Here is a 27,932-nt window from a genome sequence, read left to right on the forward strand (position 1 = left end):
GGCCAACGAATCCGTTTACAAGTAGAATCGAAGAAACGAAAATCGGCGATATCTAGCAAACCGCGAACTATATCGCGAAAATAACGCGGTTTCCTCTGCGTGAGGAAAAATTCAGCGGCTGCGCGAGCATCGTTTCGATTACTTGGTAATATCGTAGCTACGATACGACCATCTTTTCGCTGATCGAACGTTAATTTCAATATGAGAGGGATCGATAAAAGCGAGGAAAAGAGAAGCGGGCCGGACGGCGGAGAGGAGAGACGAACGTCGATTCGATTGTCTGGCCGACGAGCTTTCCAACAATTTAATCGTACAAGTTGCTACGGACTGCGAGCACGTGGATGACTCTGCAAATATCGATTTCGGCAAAAATTGCTGTCCTAGGCGATCGTGTAGCCCGCTATCTCCAAGTTCTTACGGTCGTCGTTGCTTTCGAGACTGAAACGCGGTAAAGCGCAGTTGTCCGGCTGGTCTACGAGCGAAAATCGACTCGCTTCTTGCGACGTCTTCGAACGGCCTTGCAGCTCGTACAACCTTCGTTAAATTCGCATTAGCCTTCGTTCGAGCAACTTTGCCAACTTTTAAGTACTCGGAATGATTTGCAATCCGTCGTATAGGTTGGAAACGAGCCGAAGCGTCTCGGCGAAAGAAAGGGTGCTAACGGAGTCGAAGAGTGCCAGGCGGAGGCGTAAAAACGAAGGCAAAGGGGATAGGTAGGAATAAAGGAGGAAAAAACAGAAAAGGGAAAAGAGGATGAAAAAAGAGATACTACATAGAGGAGGCAAAAAAGGAGGGAAAGGGAGAAAGGAGGAGCGGTTAATTTATCACGAGACTCTTGAAGTTTTGCCGGTCCAACAAAGGCGACCGCGAGTAAAGTTTCCCCCAAGCGATGTTTCACCGTAGCAGGATAAGAAAATTCGAACGGTTCTTCGCGGCCAAAATAAAAGTCGTGTCCTGCCCCGGTTGGACAAGACGAAGAGGGCTAGGTCTATTTACGGGATCTCCACTCTCTTCGTAATAGCTCGACCCTGCTCTTACACGGCAATCCCATTCCACGACTGTCAAATATTTTATTTTCCGGCTGTTAGCCTGCGTTAACTCGCGATAACGTGGCCCGTGAGGATCGATCGTGTTTCCTCCGAACGAAAGCTCGCTCGTCTAAATATTCGTTCGGAAAATTCACCTAGGCGCACGATTTCGCGCCACTCGATCGGATTGCCTGCCGCCCGTGCCGATTCTGTACCGTCCGTAACCTCGATACTTTTACGATAACACGGTTTGTCGTTCGGGTGTCGCTTTGTCTCGCCAAGCGACCAAGCAGGTTCAACGAGGGTCTAATTAAAATAAACGCGAAGCAACAAAGTAGGAGAAAAGGATAGACGATCCAGGATGACGAGAGTGGAGAGGAGGAAATAGTGGAAATGGAACGAGATGTCGATAAATAAAATATTATTGTCTCGGATTCTTTGACGGCAGATACTTGACGCGAAGAGAGAAAATCAACGAGTACGTAATTATCCGATGCCAGATTTGCGAATCGGCGCAACTCCATCGCAACCTGATAATTCCTTCTGCCTGAGTAAACTCGGTTCGACTTTGAATCTCCGTTGCTCGCTGTTTGTCCCGTTTTATTCCTTTGTTCGTTCCGTTGCGGTTCGAGCTTGTCGCGAGAAAAATTGCTCGAAACGAAAGCAGATCGTCTGGAAATTGGAGCAGGTACAGTAGCGGACAAAAGTTTAAGACGAAATGGAAGAAATAAATAATTGATTTACTTTCCATAAAAAATATAAATACGGTGTTCTACTTTTGGTATTAACTAATTGTACATTTGTTTGTACACTTAGAAAAAAAATTTCATTTTGATATTTTGCTCAATAGCTAAGTTATAAAAAAGGAACGAAATCTGTATAATATTTCGTCGGTCAAAAGTTTAAGACTATACAAAAAATATTAATTTTTGGTTAAAAAATATACACAATTTTTGTTTAAATTCAATATTTTGTTCAATATCCGTTATTTCTTATCCCTTCGGTACATCTTCTTGGCATAGAATCTATTAATTTTTTATATTAATCTACCGTAATATTATTCCAGGCTGTTTCAATCGTAGAGTAAAGTTCATTTAAATTTTTCGGTTTATAACCTTGTACTGTCTTTTTTATGATGCTTCACAAATTCTCGATTGGGTTAATGTCTGGTGATTGCGACGGCCACGGCAGCACGGTGATATTTTCTTCTTGAAAAAACTGTTTCACAACCCGAGCCGTGTGCTTCGGATCATTATCATTTTGAAAAATAAAATCATCACTCATATTGTTGCGTGCAAAAGGTAACATTGTGTTCTTGAGTATGTCCTTGTATTGAAAACGGTCCATAATTCCATTGATACGACATATCGGACCAGGGCCGCTTCGAGAAAAACACGCCCACACCATAACGTTGCCACCACCATGTTTAAGAGTTTTTAAAACGCACTGTGTTTTCAAACTTTCGCCAATTCGACGTCTAACGTACCGTATCCCGTCAGAACAGACGCGATTGAATTTCGATTCGTCAGAAAACAATACCTTTTGCCAATCTTCACTTGTCCAATGCTTATGAGCTTTAGCAAATGCAAGTCGTCTTTTTCGATTCCTAGAACTCAGCAGTGGTTTCTTTTGGGGTTTTCGTCCTCTTAAGTTAAAGTCTTCTAATCTTCTCCTAACAGTTCTAGCACTAATTTGTGTATCGTTTTCATAGTTTATCTCCGCAGCAATATTATTTGCACTACGAAAACGATCCTTTTCGCTCAATCGATGAATCCGGCGATCCATTTTCGGTGTTGTTTTCCGTGGTCTTCCGTTTTTCGGTTGATCGCAATACATGCCTGTCTTTAAAAATTTATACCAAGCTTGTTTACAAGCTGTTTCTGACCTGTTCACTATATTTGCTATTTCGGTGAAGGTTTTACTTTGCTTTCGCAGCCTTACGATTTGTTCCCTTTCGTTTTCAAGTAAATTCTTTGATTTACCCATAGTCTGTTCCTACCTAAATGAATTTTAAGCAATAAAAGGTACACTAAACAATGATTTTGACATTCCAGAATCAAAATGTTCAAAAACTGTACTCGTACTCACGTTTTACACAGATCGTCTTAAACTAATGTCCACTGTTTCCAAGTGCTAGGCGGTAACTAACTGTTGTAACTCCTACATTGTTTGTATTTAACAACTGACTGTCTGAGGTTACGAAGGTCAAACATACAGCTACGTTATTCCAAAGAGACAAACCGAATAGAAGAACAATATGCGTATAAGATGTTTGTAATCCGGTTTACAAATCATCGTCTTAAACTTTTGTCCGCTACTGTACGTAGAAGAAGAAAGTAACCGTTGCAAGGAATATCGGGAACGATGGTTTCGAGAAGAAGAAGGGACGATCGCTGCGAGTGATCGGCAGAGACGTCGCGCGATAATCCCGCAGCGTGCAATTAATTTATCGGCTGGCTGTTGGTAAACGAGCGAAAGAGCGGTTCCTTGCCCTTTCGAAAGCTTCGCGAACGCCCCGAAAGGGGAAACCGATGCAAACGAGAAATTGTTTCGAAAGTCGTGAAAGAATTATGGCGTGTGTATAGCGGCTCGCATATTTCGCGGCCGGACAGCGTCAGGAAATTAAGCGAACGGTCTCAAGGGCGGCGTTTTCGGACTCAAAACTTGGCTCGCCAAACTTTTCCCGCTATTCCGACTGAATTTATCGGTTCGCGGCTACAAATAAATTATCGGTAACCGTGACTACCGTGCAAACGTCGCGAAACTTGTACTTTGGACAAATCCCTTATCGGGATCGCGATCGCGATCCTCCTGCTTTCCTTGAAATATTCAACGAGTACCGTGCCGTCGATTCTCCACCTTCGTGTAACTTTCAGGATGCTTGTTCGCCAACTAACGAGCCGAAACTACCTCGGTAAGTGGTCGTTTCGGTTAGCTCGAGAAGAAAGTCCAGCCGACAACGAGAGAGCTAATAACGGCCGAGCTAATTCAATTTTTCCGACAAAAAGACGGAGGAATTTCACGATTATCGAACCACTCGAGCGTGTCGTCTTCCGACTAAACGTACAAGGTGACGTAGGTGAGGCCAGGTGTGCGATCGGAACGAAAGTTTCGTCGGGAACGGAAGGCCCGGTCGTCCGGTTCCTCCGAGGAAATATCCACGACGAACGTGGAAAATCGATGTTGCTTTATGGCCCGAATGACAAGATAAACGATCGTTGTTTGACGTTAAACTAAGCGATAAAGTAATTCGCCGGAAAAATGTATATCTACGTTCTATGCGATTTACCTCGGTGTAACATATAAGGTATGCATACTTACCAAGTTTATTCCTTAATAAAACCGAAACGTCAAAATACACGTACCACGTACTTTGCGTAGGACGCGACGTCCTTCTATTTCGGTCGACGACGTCTTTCGATCGACGACGTCTTTCACGCGACACGCACAATGGACGCGCGACGCGACGCTGGCAAAAATTTCCAACGGGATCAAAGCGACGAACATACTGGAAACGAAATTGCGACGGAATCTCGAAGAAACGAGTCGCTCGTCTCGTGCATACGCAAGTGGAGATGCCGCGTAAAAGGAATAGAACGTCCCACTTTTCCTTCTATAGACCTTCCACGGATGATTGTAAAATTGCCGGAGCGTTTACGACTGGCGACCAATTTAGCGTCGGTTGGCCGTCGTTGTCTCGTCGAAAAATCGCGATTCGATATTCGAACGGCGGAGGAAAAGAGGGAAAAACGACCAAGTTCTCGATAACGATAGCGTGGCAGGCGCTACGTCGCAGGCGTAGAGCGCGTAGACCGCGTAGACCGCGTACGAATCTGCGTTGGATCGGGCGGATCCGATAAATTTTTTTCCAATTTCGCGTTAAATCCGCCGGTTTACGTTTCGTTCGTCGACCGTGAAAGCGGCTTGATTATTTCGAACGCGCGAAACAATCGGTCGTGACAGAACTGCGAGGGGAATAACGGGGTTGAAACGGGAGGAACGATGCCAAAGGCGCGAGCTGCGTAAAAGCGCGACGTGCCTGGCGAATTCTCCTTTGTTTTCCAAGCGCTTGTCTTTTCAACCGAACGAACAAATCCTCCGAGACTCACACTCTCTTCGGGTTTTCTCGTTCGTCTCGCGGCTACCAACGGATCAGACTCGCCATGCTTTCGCGCCAAAAGGTATTCTTCTACTCAGGCTGCTCGCTTTTTCTCTTTTGATTCTACGCAAATATAACGTTTATTTTGCAATCTTTTAACCGAGTACAGAATTAAAAAAACCACGTAGCCGATTTATCGATGGAGGTGTCGACGAATCGTCTTCGAAGGCTACTTGGACGTCTTCTACATCGCGAAACGCTTAGTGTAATTCGATTCCACGTTGTTGCGCCTGATCCTGGAATTTCAGCTTGTACTCGCCGGTCGGGTCGTACTTCTTCGACAGCCGTTCCCAGATCGCTGGTCGCTGAAACACAAACATCGAGATCGTTTCGTTCGAAGATCAATTGGTTCCGTTTAACGACAAACGCCGAGTACCTGCAATTTCGCAGCTACGTAATTTCAGCGACCGGAAGTGCGCGCGTTACGTTAAACGGAAGGACAGGCGGTGAAAGAGAAGACCCCCGGCGCTATACATTCGCCGTGACAAAAGGGACAAGGATAGAGACGCGTAACCGTGACATCATGATTTTTCAAGTACGTCGACCGTGCCAGTATTTTTGTATTCGTCTTCTATTCTAGCGAAATTAATTAATTACCAGACTCTGTTAACGAAGCGGAAAAACAAGAACGTCGACAAGATGAAGCGGTATTCGCGAGTCGGATTAAAAGTTAAACGACAAAGATAAGGCCGCGAGAGAGTTGAATGGTTCGTTGTCGACTTTTGTAAACCGGAAGCATTGCCGCTCGACCGGGAATATTTTCTTCGAAAGTCTCCGCTCCTTTCTCACCTTCTACCGACTCTTTAAAGATTCACCACCGACTATAATTAGAATGTCGACAACGAGAGATTCGCAACTTGCTCGGCTGTACTTTACTACGCCTCCGTCCATTCCCGGATCACGATATCGTATCAACGGTACCGGCGGCAAAATGCACGGAAAATCGACGAAAGACGAAAGACGGAAGACACGAGGGGACAAAGTTGACACGATGGAACGCGATAAAGTTGGACGCGGAGCGAATTAACCGAATTAAACCGGCTTAAGAAAAAACCGGAAAAGTCGGAGCCTGGATTAACGATTATCGGTCGAAGAAACGCGAGATGCCCGCAGGATAGAGAACGACCGAAACGAGGAAAACCAAAGGGCGAAGGTGATTCGTACGGTGGGTCGTTCGCGAGGATCCGAGGATCGAAACTGTGGCGTCCGGTGAAAGGGGAACCGGTTCTACGACATTCGGAAGCGAGGACAAATCGATATCGCGTCTCTGTGCGACAGGTGACCGGTGCGTTTGCGTTCGATTAGCGGCGGAAGCGTGACGGTGAACGTACCTTGTTGATCAGGAACCGGATCACCTTCTCGCTGCCCTCTTTCTGCTTTTCGCTGCACTTTTCGCAATTGTTCTCCAAAGCGTCCGGCAGGGACTCTGAAATCACACGAAAAATTCGATTACGTATCGCAAAAGTTTGCCGATCCTTGGCCCATTTTCTATTTATTCCACGCCCCCCGATTACCGGAGCTGCCCTTTCGTTCCGACTTTCCGTTTCAGCCTGCCTAGTAGCCTAGGCTGGTTGGTCGCGATCAGGCCTGGACGATAAGGCCTGACAACGCGCATCCTTGCGACTCTAGAACGGAGGTAATTGGCAAACTCTCGTAGCGACGACTTTTTCAACTTTCGCTGTTCCGCTGCTCGAGATAGAGCACGGCGCGAGTTCTCGCCGGATAAGCAATTTCCGGACGATCGTTGACCGACGATAGCGTAATTAGGAGATTCGACGATGTGGAAATCGTAGAAAAATACGCGAACGTAATGGCGAAAATAACGCGTCGTTTCGTACGTTCCAGCCAAAGACAAATCCCATTGCTAAAATACAAGCAAGAGCTTTTAAACGGGTTGCGACTCGAGCTGCGTTCTTATTTATACCAACGAGAGTAAAATTACCGTCTCCTTTTTACCTCGTGAGCGACGGTTCCTTGGGGAGGCAAACAGGACACAGGGAAGCAGAAGCCTTGAAAACGCCTTGAAAACGAGATCAAGAATATTCCATACCGCGACCATAGACGTAACGAACTTTCCAGCGAATTAGAGGAAAACTGAGCTGATCTTTCGCGCGATCTCTTTCACAAACTTTCGGCGACTATCTCCGTTACCAACGTTCGCCAACGGAAACGGAAACGGCAACGGTAACGGAAGAACGTTCAACGCCGTTAGATGTTGCTTGAAAATTTAGCGATGCCAAGCTGGCCTCACGCTGCTTTACGCGTCTACGAAACTTTACGTCCTAGACCTCTTTGCGCCTCCGTCTTTCCCTCGAGTGCAACTTTTAACAACTACGATATACGTGTTATTTTTCGCGCAAAAAGTCCACGTTACGAGTCCGCTCGTTTTATCAAGGTTGAAGGAGTAACGATATCGTAAAGAGTGGTTGAATCGTAGATCATCGGTTCGCGGAACGAGGAAATACGCGATACGAAAGAAAGAATTAGAGTCGTAAGGCGGCCGTTCGATGAACTTTGATCGAGTTGCCCTGCAGAGAACAGAGTCGGTTGGCGAAGAAAAGGTAGGTGGGGGTTATAATTTTTTCCATATGGCGTTCTCGATGGGTATGTCGATGGTACGCTTCGTAACGTACGTTACTGCTGCGAATATAAAAGCGAGGCTTGGGGGGCAAGAAGGTGTAGTAGGGTGGCAGTGTTTTCGTGCCCTCGTGCCGGCTCGTGACGCTTTTCCCCGGGCATCGTTTACGCCAGCTGCTCCGAAGACCGACGCCCGCTCATCGTTCGTGAATTTCCCGAGACAAGAACTACGTCCGCCTGACAAAGCACCGTCCGTTTGGCCCTCGCGATCCTCTACGTTCCACGGTAAGGGAGAAAATAAAACGAAACGAGGGAAATCCGTCTCGATGGACCGATACGAGTTGTCGTTTAGGCGAAGCATCCTGTCGACGCGAAGGATCGACGACGCATTTCGCGTGAAACACGTTTGCGATACCGGAATTACGAATATCGTCCAGCAAACGAATCCGAACGTTACCGTTTCGTTCGAAAGATACACTTTGTCGGAGTTGAAACTCTGCGGAGCGTAGGCTTCAACGATCTGTCAACAACGAGATCAGCGGCGACTTTCTAACGAAGCCGTTACCTGTGTACATAGATGCAAAGGCTGGAACCGGTGACTCTGGGTGGGAATCGTTCGAGACCTTATCGGCGCATCGCAACCTGTTGGTTGCCGCCGCTTTTTAATCCAAATGCCTCGTGAAAATTTCGTCCCTCTTCTCGCGCCTCGATTCCCCGACGTTTTTCCCCGACATATTCGCCGGCTTAATTTATCGTAAGAGCGGAAAAAAAAAAGAAAAAAGATAGTCTAGCAAAGGGGTGAAACACGCCGGCAGAGTACATCGCTTTCGCGTCTCCAATAAAAAGCTTATCGTACGGTCGTTGCAAGAGAAACGACTCGCCGTCATTAACGGAGAAAGAGCGACTGTTAAACGGATAGTCGGCGTTCCGTCTTGCTACGCGATAGGACGCGTTACAGCGGCAGCTCGTTTACCCCGAGTAATCTTGATCGAATCGAAAATTATTTCGCCTAGGCGGCAAGCCGGAACAGCGAATCGCCATCGATATAGAATATTTATCGGTCGAGCGATTGTTCTTTCGGATTATCTCGGGATTACGTAGAAAGATTAAAAGCCGCGAGGCTGGGTTGCCAACGTTTTCACGCGCGGTAATGTCGCGCGTGGTCCACCGACGACAACCGGATGTTATTCGAGCCGCGAACGAACATCGGTCCGCGATCAGATTTAATCCGAACTGGCGTTTCGTCTCTGACGAGCGCCAGATTCGATTGCACCAGTTAATGCGAAACGAATTCGAAAACAACAATTGGAAACGCGGTCAAATCGGCTAGAAGTCGATCAGAAACGATCGGATTCCGGATATTCGTGCAACCGAATCGTACCGTTCGTATCGTGCCACGAATCGGCCGTTTTCTACCTTTTCCGCCAGATACATTTCCGTGAATAGTTACGATCGCGTGCGTAATTAATTTGAACGAGCGCGGTAAGAAGAAAAGCGCAGAAATAATAATGAAACGGAAAGCGAAGAAGAGATTGGCGCGACCGACCGTATCTTTTTTTCCTCCCGTGTCGAGTCTTCGAAGCAACCGGTCTCGAAAACGGAACAAACGGCCAAGCTGTACATACGTTCAACGTTTTGAGAAATCTTCGACCGACGTTTTAAGCGACGTAACCGCGTCTTTCGTGCGTTGCCTTGAAACGAATCAAGGAAAACTGTGTTTGTACGTGGTTTCGAAACGAAAGCGCAAGCTACTTTGTCCTTTGCGCGCAACTTTAACTTCCAAGAGAAGTCTCTTCTATGAAACAAAGATAGATCGTCGAGCGGTCGCGGTTACTTGGTTAACGCGCGGAAAACAGACAGACCTGAACTCTGGGTTGAAAGAAGAAAAGTTGCGCGCTCTGTACGAACGTTGCAGCACGGAAACGCTACCGGGCTTCTTGGACGTTCCAACGAAGGAGAACTGCTCTTTCGCCCCCGTTTATCGCCCCGCTTGCCCGACTTTGACCGTCGTCCGACGCGCGACAGCGTTACACCGTGCACAGTCCGGCAAACTTTCCATCCACGGCATTTACGGCGTTCGGCTAGGGAAGCCTACGAGGAAATCGGAAGAGGCGGCGGGCAGCACAGGAATGAGAAGAAAACGAGAAACGAAAACAAGCAGGAGAAATAGGAAGTAGAGGGCATTGCTTATTGGATTTCGAGGCAAGAGGTCCCTTAAGACCAAGTAACGGGCAACGTTAGAGTCTGCGCGATAAAACAAGCCGCGCCGAGGGAAAGGATAGTCGGGTTAAGGCAGAGATCTGTGAAATAGAAAAATACGCCGAGACGTTTGCCTGCTACTTTCGGCTGCAATTTATATCGCGACACGACGCTACGTTCTTACGAAAGTCTTCCATTTCGTTCGTCCTGTGTACCGATCCCTGCTTCCTCTTACTCCCGAATTCTCCGTTATTTCACTGCCACTTCCACGTATTTCGTGTTCATGCCTATAGTTTACGTCTGTCATCGACGACAAACGTATGGAATCGGTGCCGGTATCGTTCCATCGTCGTGCAATTATACGTACCTCGTTCACAGTTTCCGACAAAATGAAAAACGAGAGATAACTCTCTGCACGGCTTAATCGTCGCCTGACGTTCTCCGATTCGAGAAGAACGATTCGAAAGGAAGAACGCGTCGTTTCGCTCGTAGTGTAATCGGTAGGCCGATGTAATTGGAGACGAACGAGGGCGACACGGAGGCGAGGTGTAGGTGTCGGCGCTAAAAGTTAAAGTTAAAGTTAAAGTTAATGGGTCGACTCACTTTTAAGCTCCTTGCCGTCGGGTGTACAACTTCCGGCCTCCAGCAGGCAGTTTACGTAGTTGTTGAGTAGACGGTCGCTGTTCAGGATCGAATCCAAGTCGACGTTGTCGTATTTGGTGGTGTACTTGTCTGCCAGGGTGCAGACCAACATGGCCAGGAAAACAACCGCGACCTGCATACGAAAGCCGGACAGAAAAGCGCGAGTCTTTTATAAAGTGGCATTCTACGTGATAAAGCGACGTAACGCCGTGATACCGAGCACCAACCCTTCACCACCCATTTTCCTCCCCATCGTCCTTCGTGTTTTCTCGTGGCTAAAGCTAACGGACTAATAACAAAAACTCCACCGACTTTGAAAAACCGTTATCGTGCTGCACGACGACACTGCGACGGGTATCAAGAGCATCGAGGGATTACGTCGTTCTCGAGACTTTTGCGAGTTACCCGTTGTACTCCGACGACGATCCGATGCAGCTAGTTGGCTGTGATACGTTTCAACGATATTTTGCTTCGTAGCCTGTTGTAACGTTCTCGAAACTTTCCCGCTACTTTGTCGAGAAGCTAAAACTTGTCGGGTAACTATCGCGTCAAAACAGATTACGCGATTCGGTGACATCCGACGACTTTTAAATACAACCCGTTCGAACTTTGATCGAGAAGTCGGCCTGCGCTACCTTTCGAATTAGAAACGCTCGTAAAGTTTACTATCGGAGCGTCGTACGAGCTTTTCAACTTGAACGTTGAAACGTAGACGCGTGACAACCTGAAGATCGAACGTACTTAAAAAAATACGTATACCGAGATCGGCCTAGAGACGGGATAATTTAGCCGCGTCGTTTACGTCTTTTATTCGAGGCACGAAAAGTAAAAGGGAGAGAGAGACAGAGAGAAACGCGAGCAACTGGTTCGCGTGCGTCGAGAACCGGTTCGACTCTTTCAAAAATGCGTACTTACGCCTGTCGCGTGACCAAATGGAAAGGATTTAAAGGATCGTTCGTCGCGACGCGCTGTATAAACAAACCGCGATCCATCGTGTGCGCTTTCACGGTTGGATCGACGATCGGTGAACGAGACTGACCGGGATAAATCGGACGAAAGGTCGAGTAACGCGTAACAGAATAGAAAACGAATCTGATTGTGGACAGTGGAGAGGACGCGATCCTAGCTAAATTTGGCTTGCTATTTCCCGGCCACCTTGATAACGTCGGAATTTAATATTCCATCGATCTAACCGAGATCGGATCTAGATTTAATCCGGCTTCGATCCGCGCTTGACGGAAATTTGCTCGGGACGGGAAACGTGCGGAACGAAGGCTCTAGACTCAGCGGACAATCGCTGCTTAGCCGTGGCGATCTCCGCTTGTTCTTGGTGCGCTTGACCCAACGCGAGACCGGATTACGCAACGACGATTCACGGTTAAATGGATCGCAGGCGACACGAGCCCTGATCGAGCATCCCGTTTTCTACGCTTCGGATGCACGAATAACGCGCACACCCGGCCGTGCTGTGCCGTGCCGTGCCGTGCCATGCCGTTGTAGCTGCTAACCGCGCGACAACAAGTCGTCCTTGCCCGTTCCGACTCACGATTTCCCATAAATCCTGCGCAATCGTTTCCATACCTACGCATGCAACGTGCTAACGATCGACGCGCATTCTTCGGCCGAGCAAAGCTGTTTCGATGGTAACTCGGATCGTTCGCAAAATCCACGTTACGCTACAACTTGGCGGAAGAATTTTCGTCGTTCGTTAAATTCTCGTTGATCGTCGGACACGCGGATTTCGTTCGGCAACGTTGAAATTTCCCTTCTTGCTAAATGCTTGCCGATGCTTGTATAACGAGTAATCGCCAACAAAGAGGAAAACTCGCTGTTTCGTAACCCAGTCCGTACGAAACGTTCGTCTTTCGTACTTTCGCTGACTCAAGAGGCTCGTAAAGACGTGTATAGCGGCGTGTTTGCACGGACCGGATTTCGCTCGTCAATTTCTTACCGCTAACTGATCCGTCGTGTTCGAAGCGGGTCAAGGTGAAGGAGATGAGAAAAAGACGAACGGCGCTCGCTCAACGATACAACGCGAATGCATCGCGGTCGGGACCGAACGTTGATCCAAGGAAATTATAATTCGTGCGTAACGTAGTCGTAACGGCGTCAAGGACAAGGATGGTTAAATTAAATCTTGGTTAGTTAACGACGAAATCGTAGTCGACGACTGGTTACAACGTTACGAAGAAACGATAAATATGCTCTTGCGAGTACATTTTACGCCATTATCGTCGAAAGATTTTTATCGCGAAAGAGGCATTCTTCTCGTATCGCTGAATTTTCCAGACATGGCGGTAAGATTGAAGGCACCGGTTAAAAAAATTACCCAACTCTTTCTCACGCGCCTTTCCCACGAAAAGAAAGCATCGGCGATGCAGCTACCGCGCTATTTCTCATTCCAACCGCTTTCGTCGATCGTTTCATTCTTACGAAGGTTTCGTAAAAACCTGCTTGAACGACAAAGAGGAAGAAAAGTGGAGGTCGCGAGTCCTCTCCACGGACGAGTCCTGTCGCTCGATTAAAATAGTCCGAGGCAGGATCGCGAATGCTCCTACACCGAGCGCCGCTCTCTAAACAGCGCAATGTCGATAATTATGGAATCGGTGTCAACGTCGCGCCGTGTCGTCGTCGTCGTCCTCGTCCTCGTCGTCGTCGTTGTCGTTGTCGTTGTCGTTGTCGTTGTCGTAAGCGGTACACATAAGTGTACATAAATCCCATGACGCAATCGCACCATCGAGGAATGCTTCCTAACGCCTTTCACTCTCACGAATAAATTTCACCTCGGTTCTTTGCTCGTTTTTCGTGGACGGCGGACTGCCGTTCGACGAAGAAAATTTTGTTATCAACTGCGACAGAAACCGTACTCCGTGCTTGCCAATCGAACGCGGATAACTTTTGACAACGATAAATGTAAATGGACCGTGGAAGGTAATTCGACGAGTCAAACTGTCAAAACGTTAAACGATATTCGTCGTTTGCAAATTAAATTGTAGGAAATCTCTAGCAACGATACATCGAGCCGACCGTAACGAATGCAAATATCCTCTTTCGCGCGATACCGCTGAATCACGATGACCGGATACCGCCGTTGAATCTATGCCGGACTAATCGATGATTTTTAAATAGTCGCACGATTAACCTCGTGGTTGATTAAAACGCCTGATGCGAGCGACACGCCGTCAAAGCGGCGAAATCGTATATCCGATGAAGCGGTGCGCGTTAATTCCTGACGATTAACGAGCTGCGCGCAAAGTCCTCTAATTAGACGTAGATTAAAACCACGAGCATCGAAGATCGAACGAACGGCGATAGAACGAAAATGGCGGGCGAATCGCGTTCGACCAGCTCGAATCCAGTTTCTTATCACGCTGCTCGATCGTACCCGTAGCGGTTACCGCAGACATGTCGTTGAACGCGACCCGAATTTTCCTGCTCTTTCTCGTATCGCTTGGAAAACATAGCGGTGAACGCGTGCGAAATTCATTTGCCATTGTTCGCTGGCCATCTCGCGACGCTTCCAATCCGATTTCCATCGATAAATCGGCGGAGAAATTGAAATTGAAAGTGCGATTTTCCTATCTATTCGACGAAGAGGATTAGAAAGATCGATCAACGAGGGTGAATAGAAACGTGCGGCTTTGCCCGGATTAAAGTATTCCGGCGAAACGATGATCCGATTTAGACGAATGTCAACGCGCATTTTTTCACTGCGCTGCGATCCGATCTATGGAACGGAGACTAACGCGTCGACGTTCGAGCAAACTTCACGAAGAACCAAGCAAATAAAAGGCCATGACCGGAAACGAAGGCTTGGCTGCGCTGGTCAACCTAGAACGGTCCACGAAATAAAATCTTTGCCGGTTGAAAAAGGCCGGCCGTGTCCTCGGTTAATTTGGTTGGAGCGTGCGACGGATACGCGTGCAAACGAATACCGGCTACCGAACCATCGCGATTCCCAGCTACCGTTTTAACCTCGGTTCCTCGGAACCTTGTTCCGCCGTTATTCCGTTCCACGCTGCAAACCGAGATACGTTCGGCAAATTTCGATCGACGCTGTTCACAGCTGATCTGTTCGAACGTCGAGTTACTTCCGCATCTGAACAAGAATCTATCCGAATCTATTTGTCGCTCGATGCTCCGACCAATTTAACGATGACGGTTCGTTTCGTTAACGTACGATCGTTTGCGATTCCTCGAGCTAATTTCTCAGTGGAAGGTGTTGCAGGCGAACGATAGTCGCGCCGACGGTCTCGCACGCGGAACGGAAAATATTCGGCACCGTTTATTCCCGTTGCGTGTCGCAAGACACGCCTGAATTTTCTGCGAAACAAACGGTGGGCAGGGAAGGTGGACTGTGTGGCGCGTGTTCCGAATTTAAGCAAGCGCGTTTTCTCAAATTAAACGTACCTGTAGCGTGTTTATCTTGGGATAATCTTCTTCCGCCGCGATAACTCGAGCTAGACGCACGCGTCGCGATTAAGTAGCGAAAGACGTTTAGTCGTCTTATAGCTATAGCGTTAAATGGTTATGCACGGTGTTAATCGTTCCGGACGATCCTCCGAGATATTCGAATTACGTCGTCGCGCATAAATAGGTTATACCGTTACATTTTCTTGTCTAAAATATGTTTACCGCCGCCTCTGTTCGTCCAATGATTTGACTTTTAAACTTTCGAGGGTAAATTAGCGCGTCACTCTTACGCGACGGTTACGCAAGCAACGTGAGAATATGCTGCGAGAACGAGTCGGCTAGCGGCGCAAAAACAGACTCTGGATTTACGTTTGAATGAGAGAAGCAAAGGTCGATCGAGTACCATAGAGATTGGAGCAAGCTGTGATACAAAGCGCAAGACCCGATGCAAAAACCAAAGGAAAAGGGAAAGGAAAGGAAAGGAAGATATGGAAAAACTAAAGAAGAGGAAATAGGGAGGGGGTGGGAAGAGGCGAGAAAAGGAAAAAGTGTGTGGCTTACCTTCATGTTTGCAGCTCGTGTGGTGCAGGAAAGCAAAGTTAAGCGTGACTGATGCTGGCTTCGGCGTCGATCAAGTGTTTTATACCCGGCCGTTTGCCCAGCCTCCGAATTCGTCGGATCGGTTCTACTCGTCTTTCTCGCACCTGCGGTCGCGTTGCCGGCGACCGTCCTGCTTCAGCTTCTGCGGAGGGTCGCGTGGACTCGGACGAGACGTGGAACGGCGGAACGACGCGACAGAACGACCGGCATGGAAGGGAACGGGACGAAACGAAAGGTAAACGCAGTCCACACCTTCTGAGAATTACGACGACACGTGCCCGTTAATGGATAAGTAGCTCTGTTGCGTGATAATTTTTTGCCAGAAAAATAATGTTCCTTGTTTTTCGCGAGAATATGTCGGATATAAGAAACGTCGTGGATGAAAAAACGTTGGATCAAAGATATACTAGACGTATCTGAACGGACGTGAATTATCCTACCGCCAAATGTAAATCCGATCGTTCTCACGAAAAGTGAAAAGGAAATATCGTATTATGCAACTGATAACAATGGGCGAGCAAATATCGCAGCCGCCAACGGTGCTAATAACAATAGTCGCTACAAGTTGAACGAATGTACGCCTACGTAGGTAAACGCTTACGTAGATCGTGATTTCTTCGAAGCACTTTTTTCGAAGCTTTTTCATAAAATGACGAAACAAGTGGTTAATGGTTAAGTGTGTTTACGTGTTATTTGCGCAAACGTTATCAGCCTGAGGATGAACCGCGATCATTTTCCCATGTTTCACGATCGAGCGTAGAAATATCGGTAAACCGTCTCGTCGATTATCCATCGAAGCTTCAAATTTTTCGGATAATTGATTCGCTGTATAATTTTATTACCAAATATCGCAAGCGAGCGAATGAAACTGCGGTGCGTGCCTCGAGTTTCCATAACGATATATCATTATCGGAGAAAATACGTTCGTCTACCTATCTCGTCCCGTCTATGTTCTTGTCTGCGTATATTTAACGGTTTGTCACGGTGAATTCGGTATAGAACTCGCAGATATAGATATCGGAATCAGATATTAGAAAAGATTCAACGAAACAAGTAATCGCGTAGCAAAGTAACGAAAAGTAAGGTGGAAGAATTTCAATATTATACGTGAGAATTGACGAAGCGAGATCAGATTTGCGAACCGTGTACGAGGAATCGGCACGATGATTCGTCGTTTACGTTGTTTCTAAGAATCGCGAATGGCTATTTGTCGATGCGATTCGTTCGCTTCGACGACACGAAGCTGCGCCAAAGTAATCCGACAGAGGCCTGGCCTTTACGCGCAAAGAAAACGCACTTGTTCGCTCGTTTACGCGAAAATGTTTGATCTCGAAGCAATTAATTCGACGAGATCGTTATAATGCTTGCTAGGGCAGTTACAAAGGGCTCTGAGTGCCATTAACAAGATACATTTTCTAATATTCCAGCGACCTAATTAAATTAAGTAGTTGTTGCAAATTCGTTTTGCTCTGTAGCATCATAACTGAGATCGATACGTTCGCGTGTATTTCGAATATAAGGAAATAAAAGGTTTGCGCTGTGTAAATCCTGTTACAGCCAAGTCGAAGAGTAATTTAATTTCTGTTAAAACCGAATAAAACGTAAAACATGGTTAACGCGGTGGAAGAACTGCTGCGTCCGTTGCACACGCGCCTTTACCGAGTCCTGATGTCCTGCTTCGCGTTTAATTCGTTTCTACGACAAATACTTTGGAAAATTATTTTTTTTTTTCTTTATTTTACTTTATAAAAAAAAAAAGTTTTTTACTTTATAAATATGACTAGAAATATTCCAAGGCGCTCTACGCATCTGCTTCTACCTCTACGGTTTACATATTCGGACGCGTTCTTCTTTATTTCGTACTTTCTCGAGTCAAAGATACGCAATTTTCGCAAACTATACGTCGCGTATTCGCGTAGTGCGAACAGCGTTCGGCGTTCAGCGTTCGTCCAAAGGTCAGAAAATTGCCGATGTAAAAAAAGTCGATCTCTCTTCGGCTGACGCAGAAGCGTCGAACGAACATAAGATGCAAAAAGCGTTCAACATTTGTCACCTTGCCGCGTTTGTTTTTATATTTCGCTTACGCGTACACGCGATTACGTTATTTTATATTTATAAGCGTTACGCCGCTTTGAATTTGTACGTGGAATATTCCATGCAAAATCGCGAAGGTCCTGGACGTTCGGACCTCGTTCGTTTCCAATTTATCGCAACTTGGTTGAGAAGGATGGCTGTCCGAACGGTTTCCATCAGAAATCCGACTGTTCGATCGTCTGTAAACGCAAAAATGTCTCGATGGTAAGATTTTTACCGATCGATCGGTTCATTTCGCGTCTGCAATTACGCGATTGCCCTTTAATTACGCCGTCACCGCGTAAATAATTTACGGACAACGGACGTTATCGATGAACGCGAAATCGGGTAATTGACGCTGCCAATCGTCCTCTACTAATCTATGCTAATCGCTATTAATCACCGCTGCGGAACTTTCCGCATGGACACTGTGTTTGAAGATTCAAAGAACGTAATTTCGATCGTAATCGTTCTACGTAGGCGATTCGATTTTCCAATATACGTACGAGAGTTCGAATTTCAATTGCACCAAATTATTCTACATTTTGTATAGCTTATCGTTTTATCGGGGCGAATTTTACCCGAAACGTTTCTCCGTCAAATTGTCCAATCAGCGAGAGAAGAAAAAACGAGCACTCGCGATGGAGGAAGGTAATTCGAGTGTTTAAACGATGCTGCTCCTTTTCTATCCTGTAACCTTATTTACACGAACTATTTTCCAGAATTTATGGACGCGCGTGCACCGGTAACCGCTGTTCCAGGCAGCCGAGACATTGGACGACGACGCCGCCTGCCCCGCGAGATTTCATCGAAATTACTCCGGCAAACTTTTAATCTCTTCGCAACGAACACATCGTGTCAAAGCAACGGAGATAAAGGAATTTAAATTACTACTGTAACGGATTTACGATCGCGTTACGTTTGAGATATTCTCATCAAAATTAGGAAAGTTGGTCGCGCAACTCCGTTGACCGATCAACGTCGTAAGATTCCTGCAACGGCCAGCAATTTTTATTGAATTTTATCTCGGTAGAGATAACAAGACAAGAAGAAGGTAAAGTTTTTTTTTTCCTCGTACGTCTCGTCCCTCGCAAGCTATCGTATTATAAATCACCGGCGACTGCAACTTATAGACGAGAGATCTACCGAAAGTCCCAAACGAGAATCCCTAACTCGTAACCGGTAATATTCTTTTTCCGACCTTGACGTTACATCTCGCTCCGTGACTATGAGAATTTCGCTCCGAACGAGATTCTTATAAATTCTTACACGTAAATTCGAAATCGAGAATCTCGACGTCGTAGGTCTCCGCCACGAAATTAAAGTAAGAACTCCATTTGAAACTTGGAATCCTTGCAAGGCTAGCTTATACTTTGAGTCTTAAACTGGGAAACTTCTTTTTTTTTTATTTTTTCTCTTTTTTTTTTTTTTATTTATAGGGAACGTGGAATAAGCTTAAACGAATCAAAGAACTGCAAAGTAAAATAAGCGTATTTCATTCTCCTAGATATTTCTATGGAAAACATTTCTATGGAAAAGCGGTGTAGCGACTTGTACGGCTATTTTGATCGTCTCGTTCGATACTCTCCTGACGTTTACGTCTGCTGTTTGTCCACTCGTTCTTTGCCACGCCTATCTTAGCCTCGAGACGCTCTTTCGAAACTACCGGACGTACCTATTCAAAGCAGAACTAATCTTGTAACACGAACTTGACTCGCTTGTGCGTCTCTTGAAATATAACGTCTCGTTCGAAAATTCGCGTTATCTTCGGTGAAGGAAGAGAGGATTCGAGAAACAGAGGGAACGTTCGAGCGTTCTCTAGTTTCTCAAGAGCGATATCGTAAAACCGAGAAACCGTGAGACTCCGTGGTCGATGTGAAATTCGGCGAACCAGCCAAAACAAGGTTATCGACGTTCCCCGGTTCGTCCCTTTAGCCGCAACCCAGGCGAGATAGCGTCCAGTCGGTTTTTCCGAATCGGACGCACTTGGAACTGCGGCGAGCGAACGTTCGGGACGTTCGAGACCGCTCGAACTGGAAATCCAGGACCGGGAAACTTTCGAATTTGTAATTTCAACTTATCCTTCGATCCGGTTCTCGAGTGTCCGCGAACTCTCAATAAGAAACTCTGTGTCGAAGGCTCGAAAAAGCGAAACGAAGTTCGTCTTACTTAAAAAAGCAAAGGTAGCGAGGAACAAACGCGATACGAGCGTAAAGAAGGAATATCGGAGGAAATTGGGATGGAGAAGGAAGGAGAAGGAACGACACCGAGCCAGCTATCTTGCTGGAAACGATTAAACGGGCCGTAACAGCCGGCAACGCTACCGGAACCGTTTCATTGTCCACGATCAGATCCGGTGGATACGGCATAAGGGAATTGCTCTCTAGTTACATATGCGCGACGCATCCGAAGTTTGGCCGAGCGCTGTCATTATCGCCACGATTATGCATATTCAGATAAGCAATCAACACCATTGAGGTAGCGGGCAAGGGTCATAGAGTGGAACAGAGATTCGGTGGAGCGCGTCGGTGTGAGTCGGGTGTAGATGCGCGCGCGCCATCGCGCTCTTCGTCACGACCATCCAGAAAACTTTGCTTCCCTTTAGCGTCAGATTAGTGGCCATAATTTGCAAATAAATCGACGGTGCTCGACGTCGCGATCGGAGCTAACACGGACGATAGACCGCTTTCTGATAAAAATAAAAAGATGAAAGCTCGCGAAATAATATCGATACGGATTAACGCGTGACGTATAAGCTAGGGATAAACGTCTGGTCCGATGCGAACGTTCGATTTTACTTTATTTTTCGCCGGTACATCGAACGTCAACGTCGTTCGGTGTAGCGTTTAGCCAAGTAATGGCGCTCTTTTTTCTCGCGCGCGTTCCCTAATGCAGTGTCAATATTTTATCAATCTCCGTCGATATTTTCATGTATTCCACTCGGTGATATCGAACGCTTTACACGTATAGGCCCAGTCCCATCGATACGCGTCCCGTAGCGCTTTTCGAAATCGCAAAGTCCACCGTGTAAACGAAATTTTCCATTTCTCAACGAGTATCTATCTTCTTCTCTCGATCGTATTTTCGGTTACGTATACGCGAAATCGTTTCCGTAATTATTTACATCGCGCTATCTACTATCGTTAATACCGCACAGAGTATAAATTACTGGAATCTAATTTCTCTAAACTATCTATTCGTAGTAAAGTTAAGAGCGCGGTGCGGTAAAATAGGCACACGGATTTATTATTGTAATATTTAGTCGGTTGATAAAGCCAACCGCTGGTTTTGGCCTAATACGCGCACTGCGCCGATAATCGTAATAGCGCGATTAGAGAGATTAGTCAAATGCTCCGTTAATTATAAACAATCGATCAGCGTTTGCCCCGTGAACGTTGTTGTATTTCTATCAAATTACGGATAATAATTCTGGCCAATCGGTCCATAAATCTGTGAGAGTTTGCTCGTCGTAAACGTTTGGCGATCACCGCAAGATTCGATAGCTCGTAAATCATATTTTTTTTACTCTTACCCTCTGTTAACGTGCCAGGGATATAGTCAAGGTTCGAATTACTCGGAAGCGATCTAGCTTTTTCGATCGATCTAGATTTTTTCGCTAGAAAAATAACGCATAAATTCGAAGAAAATGCGTCATCAAATAAAACGCAATCGCGCGATATTTTAATAACCTGTTTGCATCGATAAGCAGCGTTTTATCTCGTGCATAAATATTGGCCCAATAAAAATCAGGTGACTGTAAACACATAATTTACAGAATCTCGATACACCGTATAACGAGATAATCGATCACGTTCGAAACTCGTTTAGGAGTTTTACGGCGATCGTTGTTTTTCATCGAAATAATCGAAATAATCGAAATAATCGAAATAAGCGAAATAAGCGAAATAAGCGAAATAAGCGAAATAATCGCTATCCCAAGTTTAAATAAAATCCTCGTATTCGACGTTTTGACATCGTGTATTTCCAAAGCTCGTTTCCAAGCGAAACCGGTCCAACGGTGCATCGAATGTCAAGACTGTAAGTTGAAAACGTTTAAAGTTCGAATCGGGTGTTTCGAAAGCGAAAAGAATTAGAGATGCGTTTAAGCGCGCGAGAACGATAAACAGCGAGAAATCGAGCCACGTAGCTGGAAAACTTTCTAATAGTCTAACGAACTTGCACACCTCAGGCCGTGGATCGTTTAATATTTGCAGAAAGTTTTCGGGCTCGCGGCATCGGGACACCGCGCGGTACCAACATCTAGCATAATACTACTTAGAGGAGAATTCTTATCTTTAACTTACTTAGAATTCCTTGGTAAATTGCATTCCGCGAAACGTACAACGCATAACGCGAGCTTAGAACCTTGGAACCTTGCAACCTTGCAGGTAACGAACGCAAGTTTACGCGATGCAACGTGAAAAAATGTATAATTTCTCCTAAGCGTTCGGTCGTTTCTTTCGATTATCCAAAGATTATCGTTCAAATTAGCATTCGTAACGACGAGCGTTAAACGTGCCAATTCAAAGGTTTTTTACTCTCCGCTTACTGCGATTACCTTGATCTTTTACGCGTTAATAAGAAATACTAAAGCAAACGATCAAAGGAAAAGAAAATCGATGAGAATAAGGCGAGCGATCTAATTCGCGCGTTAAACGAACTCGTAGTCCGGAATGTCGACCCTTTTTAGTAAGATAGTTCGCGTGGCTCGTACCGTGGTATTACCGCGGTGTGGCCGCGCGAACGTACGTATAATCGACGATTTTTGTCCGTCCACGTCGGAAGCGAACCGCTTCGAAAGCGTAACGTCCAAGAGAAGAAGACGAGTGGCCATGGCGAGAGAACCCTGAGAGCGTGGAATATATAATGTTTTAATTTCGCGGAAAATCTGATGATGTAATTTCAGGAGTAGGGCGACGCCCAGCAATTGTTTCAACCGGCTTTCACTCTTGCATTATTCATGATTCTTTTCTTTTTTCCTCGTCTACCAGAACACCGCCTAACCTCTCCCTCCATCCTCTTCTCCCTTTTTTCCATTTCTTCTTCCTTCCTCCGATTCTTGTCCCCTTCCCAATTCTCCCTCTCAGTTTTTGTCACCACTCCACCTACTTACATCTTCGTCCGTCCTCCTCTCTCTCTCTCTCTCTCTCTCTCTCTCGTCCCTTCTTCCCATTTCTCCTCCCTTCGCGCTTCTTTTCTTTCTTTCCTCGCTCTCTCCCTCTCTCTCTCTCTTTTTCCATCGCTATCTCTCTCCCCCTGGCTCTTTTCGTCATCTCGCTGTTCCATCCTCTTTTCGCACGCCGACGTGCCATCCGTCCGTCCTCGTCGTTCTCACAGTCCGGATACTCTTTGCTATAGGGTAGAAGGTTGGAAGTGCTCGTGGCAGGCAGGCAGCAGTGTCTGCCCCACCGTGAAACCTTCTGTCATTGCAGCCTTATTTTCTTTCTTTTGCGGCCGAGAGCAGCTTCAAGGCACGGGAGAAAAGACGGTTAAGAAAATCGATCGAGGCTCACGCGCGCTCCTCGCCGGAAAAACGATAGAGTTCGTTCCTCGAATTATGAAAAGTGGTGTCTCGTTAAACTCTCCTCAGGGGCGAAAGGGAAAAAAAACGCGAGACGCTTCTCCTCCAACTTTTCAGCCTTGCCACTACGTGATCCCATAGCTGAATCTGCCTATTACGGGATTGAAGGATAATAGAAATGATCCTGGTACGCCTAACGCGTGGAAAATAGAGTTCCATTGATCCAACGGTCGAACATTCCTGTTTAAAAAGACCAACGTTCGCCACGATGTCACTACTCGGCCTCATCGATACTTTCTTACCAGTTTCAAACGTCGCTCGTGAAATCCTTACGTGGAATATTAAATTCCTTCGCGGGCTACGACACATTCCCTCGAAAGACGTTAACGAAAGCAGAGTTTCCTTATCGAGTATGGTTAGAAGGAATCGCGAACGAATCCGATTAACGACGAGAACGTAGCGGAGATTCTTTTTAATAAAACACGAACGCTAGTACGTAAGTACAAACTCGGGAAACTATTTTCTTTGCGAGAGGTTTCGAACAAAGAGCCACCGTTTCGCTCGTGACCAACATTAATAAAATGCTAATACCACGATGTGATATTAAGCCGATATCGAATAAGTATTAAACATGCAGTCACCGCCGGTTCACGAAATTGAAATTCTTCGCGCAAATATTCCAGCCTTTTGTGAAAATTATACGACTGTTGGGAAAGAAGGCCGTCGCATCGAAACTCGCCGATTCTTTTATCTTCGATCCAACGGTAACGAAACGCTTTATATTTTGCCAATATGAGAAAAAAGAATCGATAAGTAATCTAAAGCTTCCGAATTAGTTACCTAAATTAGTTATCACTGTCTATACTTGTAGGAAATATGATTGCTGACAAGTACTAGCTTCGATTAGTCTTTCTTAATCGAAATCAGACAGATCTTTCGCGTAATCGGCATCGGTATCGTTTTCTAAAAACTACCTATTCCTTGGAAAACCATATCATACTAAAATAACCACTACCGTTACGTTTCGGTCATTCGCTAATTAAATCAGCTTAAATTCGCTAATTTAATCTGTTTAAATTAAATGTAGTAACTTACCTCAAATCTTCCATAAATCTACTCACGACAGTTCAAGACAAATCGAAATTTAATATTGCCGAGTTCCATATTGCACGTTATATTTAACATATCGCGTAAAATTTAAATACACTTTTTATGTAATTTACCTATTTCGATTCTTTATGGAATGTCAAATGTGTCGAGTAATAAAAGACGCAAAAGTTTTATAATAAAAATAAGAGACAAAAATGAACTATCAAAGGCCTCGAGCATTATAATCTTGTTAACCTCGTCGGAAGTCGAGAGTCGTCTGCCGCCGAATATATCTTCCTAAATATATGCTCACGGTCGAGCGTCGATTAAAATCGGCAATCGTAAAAACCATACGTAGATACATACTGTCGTCTTTGATCGACTGTTTATGTCCTTCTGTTTCGCCTTTCTGCATACTTCGTTATAACTGTCTTTCGACCGATGTGCAATTTCCCAATTTAAATAGTTAGTGGATTTCGCTTAATTTAGTTAAATGTCACGATTGGCGTCAAACGACACTGCGCGGCAGACGACCGTCCTACCGAAGAAATTGATGGCCGTCGTATCGTATCGCGATCTCTCTAAATGTATAATTCCAAAGAAGAAACCATCTCACTTTCGATAAATTATTTCGACAAAGCTGCTACCACTACGTGTTACGATTCTAAAAGAGGAAAAAGTAAAAAGAAAACTGCATTTATCGTCTATGTTTTTATTAGCATATGTAAAGTAAACATACATCGAATAGCTATATCGTACTATTATATTATTATGCTATTCTTTTTCGTATTCTCAGTTCGATCCAAAAGTATCCGTCGTCCTCCTACGATCATTAACCTGCACAAAATATAAAAAATACATATATTTCCACCGTTTCTTTTATATAAGTAGAATAATTAAGTCAAATACGCTATGTTCAGAAGTAGCAAATTCAAAATCATGGCTCTCATAGATCTTGGTGATCGAATCATCACGACGGCATAGATGTGTAAGGCGAAAATTATTTAATTTTGAACATCGATAAATAAATTTCTTACCTCTCTTGCGAAGCGTTAACTTTTAAGCATCATCCTTAGATCCCAATCGTCTATACAGAAAAACAGACAAAATACAAACTATATTAACCGTATTTCTCGTTTTCTATCAATTACTTTTTCAATACGAATTAATCAGTTAGCAAATACTGTGACTAATCATGGCATTCATAGATCTTGGTGGTTCGGTATCTCATCATTTATAGTTTAATAATAGATAACCTAATTAATAAAACATTATACTTACATTTTACTATAATTGTCTTCCGCAAACGTTGTTACTGTATGAACCTGAAATGATTTATATTTAATAATAACAATATTCTTATCTTTGTAAAGTAACATTGTCATTTGTACATTTCAGTTAGCAAATACTGTGACTAATCATGGCATTCATAGATCTTGGTGGTTCGGCATCTCATCATTTATAGTTTAATAATAGATAATCTAATTAATAAAACATTATACTTACATTTTACTATGACTGTCTTCTGCAAGCGTTGTTAGCGTATAAACCTGAAATGATTTATATTTAATAATAACAATATTCTTATTTTTGTAAAGTAATATTGTCATTTATACATTTCAGTTAGCAAATACTGTGACTAATCATGGCATTCATAGATCTTGGTGGTTCGGTATCTCATCATTTATAGTTTAATAATAGATAATCTAATTAATAAAACATTATACTTACATTTTACTATAACTGTCTTCCGCAAGCGTTGTTAGCGTATGAACCTGAAATGATTTATATTTAATAATAACAATATTCTTATTTTTGTAAAGTAATATTGTCATTTATACATTTCAGTTAGCAAATACTGTGACTAATCACGGCATTCATAGATCTTGGTGGTTAAAAAGTTTCATCATAACGTTACCTCGCAAAGAAATCTAATTAACATAATATTTAAAAATTGTACTCACTGGGTTTGGACACTGGGTTTGGAACAACCAAGTACATATTTGCGCTTAAACCTAGAAATATTGTTAATATTAATGATATTGCTCGATTCAAGCTTACGTACAAATAATATCCACTACATACATTTCAAATAGCAAGTACAAAATTTAACCGTGGCAATCATCGATCTTGCTGGTTAAAAGAATCATCGTGTACGATATATACAAGTCGTCAAAGCCGAAAAAAAGATGCAACTCACCTAAGTAAAAATGGCTTCCTAATATCCTAGCGATATACTGATTCTGTAATTAAAATAAACAATATCAACTTAAACATATTTTCCAAACCGAATATCGGATTAGATAACTCACCTTTCGTAATGTATGTACGATCTTTTACGCTTATCTATGTGCAATCTTTTTAATAGGAATTTTTAAATAAATATATTGGATATAACTATAAAGAAGAAATACTACAATTAAAATTAAAGTATCTATGTTTCTCCCGATAAAAGGCAATTATCGTAGGCATCTAAATTAGTTACATCTTGGTGAAATAATTAACGAGTTAATAAATCTTCTTCACAGTATATGCCATGTCTGTAAATTTACATTAAAATGTATATTTATTAATGTACACAAATTAATCAGCCTTTTTGGTTGTACGGGTCTTCTTAGCGGGTAAAGGCTTCTGAGAACGTAACACAGCACTAGCACGACGCAATGCAGCCTGAAAATATTACATGTATTAAAATTTCTTTTAAACGGATTACAAATATATCCTACTTCTTATTCCAAATTAACTAACCTTTGTAAGGTCTACACGATACTTGTTCTTTGTAAGTAATCGCCTCAACTTATATAGAGAACGACGAGCTCCGGCTTTCATTGTACACCTAACTGTGGCTTTTGCAGGCTTGTTCATAGCTTTAGCTTTTTTATACACTACGGTAAATCCTTTTTTATCAGCCGTGTCAACAATACCTATGCTTTTCTTATGAATCAAACCAGAATAACGGTAGCTACTCAAATTGTTCAAATTATTTGGTTCCTGAAAGTTTATATCATACGTCAAATTATAAATTCTCCTGAAAGTCGTTAGCTGCTAAAAGAAAATTGTTCTATCATACAACAGTGTATATGTAATACAAACCGTAGAAAATGGTTTATTAATGTTACGTTTCTTCAAAAGAAATGCATTATTATTGCGAATAATCATCCAATTTAAATGGGACGACATTGTGAATAATCTGGAAGAATTATACATATTAAAATTTTGCATTAATCTTATCTATGTACATGCATAAATATGAAAATTGGCATCTGTATGATAACCTATACAGTGATCAAAGAAAATAAAATATTTTCTATTCAATTTATTAAAAATTTGTTAGATTCTTTGGTTTCTTTTAACAAAATACTTGATCGATCTACCTTATTAGACGTTACAGTTAATAAAATATACAATATCCAGATATCATGTACGGTAAAAGTAATCTCACCACGTGTGCAGCTAACGAACAGAAGTTAGAAAAGAACGTTCAAAATGGCGTGTAAAATGAATAAGATGAATTCTAGGAAACTATATCAAAGTATGTCCCTATGCATAACCAGATGTAACATAAAAAGAAAAGTTACCATAAAATATTTCCGTCACTAGAATTAACATGGCACAATCTGAAAAAATAAAA

General features: G+C 44.1%; 3 protein-coding genes and 1 long non-coding RNA gene across 6 annotated transcripts in view; 1 reads left to right on the top strand and 3 right to left on the bottom strand.

Moving 5' to 3' along the window:
* The first annotated feature begins 2,414 nt into the window (after nucleotides 1-2,414).
* Nucleotides 2,415-27,932, top strand: part of LOC132916179 (laminin subunit alpha) — a 57,131-nt gene continuing 31,613 nt past the window's right edge. The window contains exon 1 of the mRNA XM_060975948.1: nucleotides 2,415-2,419. The gene's annotated coding sequence lies outside the window, so the exon portion shown is untranslated. The remainder of the gene's footprint in view (nucleotides 2,420-27,932) is intronic.
* On the bottom strand, nucleotides 5,235-15,734 carry LOC132916203 (ejaculatory bulb-specific protein 3-like). Its single transcript, XM_060975993.1, has 4 exons — nucleotides 15,580-15,734; nucleotides 10,567-10,738; nucleotides 6,519-6,613; nucleotides 5,235-5,492 (listed from the first exon to the last, which is right to left on the bottom strand). The coding sequence occupies exons 1-4, from the start codon at nucleotides 15,583-15,585 to the stop codon at nucleotides 5,388-5,390; spliced, it is 378 nt and encodes a 125-aa protein (XP_060831976.1). The 5' UTR covers nucleotides 15,586-15,734; the 3' UTR covers nucleotides 5,235-5,387.
* LOC132916205 (uncharacterized) lies at nucleotides 24,998-26,255 on the bottom strand. Of its 2 annotated transcripts, XR_009660037.1 has the most exons (5): nucleotides 26,033-26,255; nucleotides 25,808-25,851; nucleotides 25,583-25,626; nucleotides 25,339-25,388; nucleotides 24,998-25,138 (listed from the first exon to the last, which is right to left on the bottom strand). It is a non-coding gene; the product is annotated as an uncharacterized LOC132916205 (long non-coding RNA). The 2 variants fall into 2 exon arrangements; XR_009660036.1 differs by lacking the exon at nucleotides 25,808-25,851 and having other exon boundaries at nucleotides 26,033-26,254.
* Nucleotides 26,849-27,813, bottom strand: LOC132916202 (large ribosomal subunit protein eL28). Of its 2 annotated transcripts, none has more exons than XM_060975990.1 (4): nucleotides 27,676-27,813; nucleotides 27,395-27,491; nucleotides 27,050-27,292; nucleotides 26,849-26,971 (listed from the first exon to the last, which is right to left on the bottom strand). In XM_060975990.1, the coding sequence occupies exons 2-4, from the start codon at nucleotides 27,479-27,481 to the stop codon at nucleotides 26,885-26,887; spliced, it is 417 nt and encodes a 138-aa protein (XP_060831973.1). In that variant the 5' UTR covers nucleotides 27,482-27,491; nucleotides 27,676-27,813; the 3' UTR covers nucleotides 26,849-26,884. The 2 variants fall into 2 exon arrangements, with proteins under 2 accessions (XP_060831973.1, XP_060831974.1); XM_060975991.1 differs by having other exon boundaries at nucleotides 27,744-27,784.

This window comes from Bombus pascuorum, chromosome 2 (assembly GCF_905332965.1).
Source record: "Bombus pascuorum chromosome 2, iyBomPasc1.1, whole genome shotgun sequence".
Classification (NCBI taxonomy): domain Eukaryota; kingdom Metazoa; phylum Arthropoda; class Insecta; order Hymenoptera; family Apidae; genus Bombus; species Bombus pascuorum.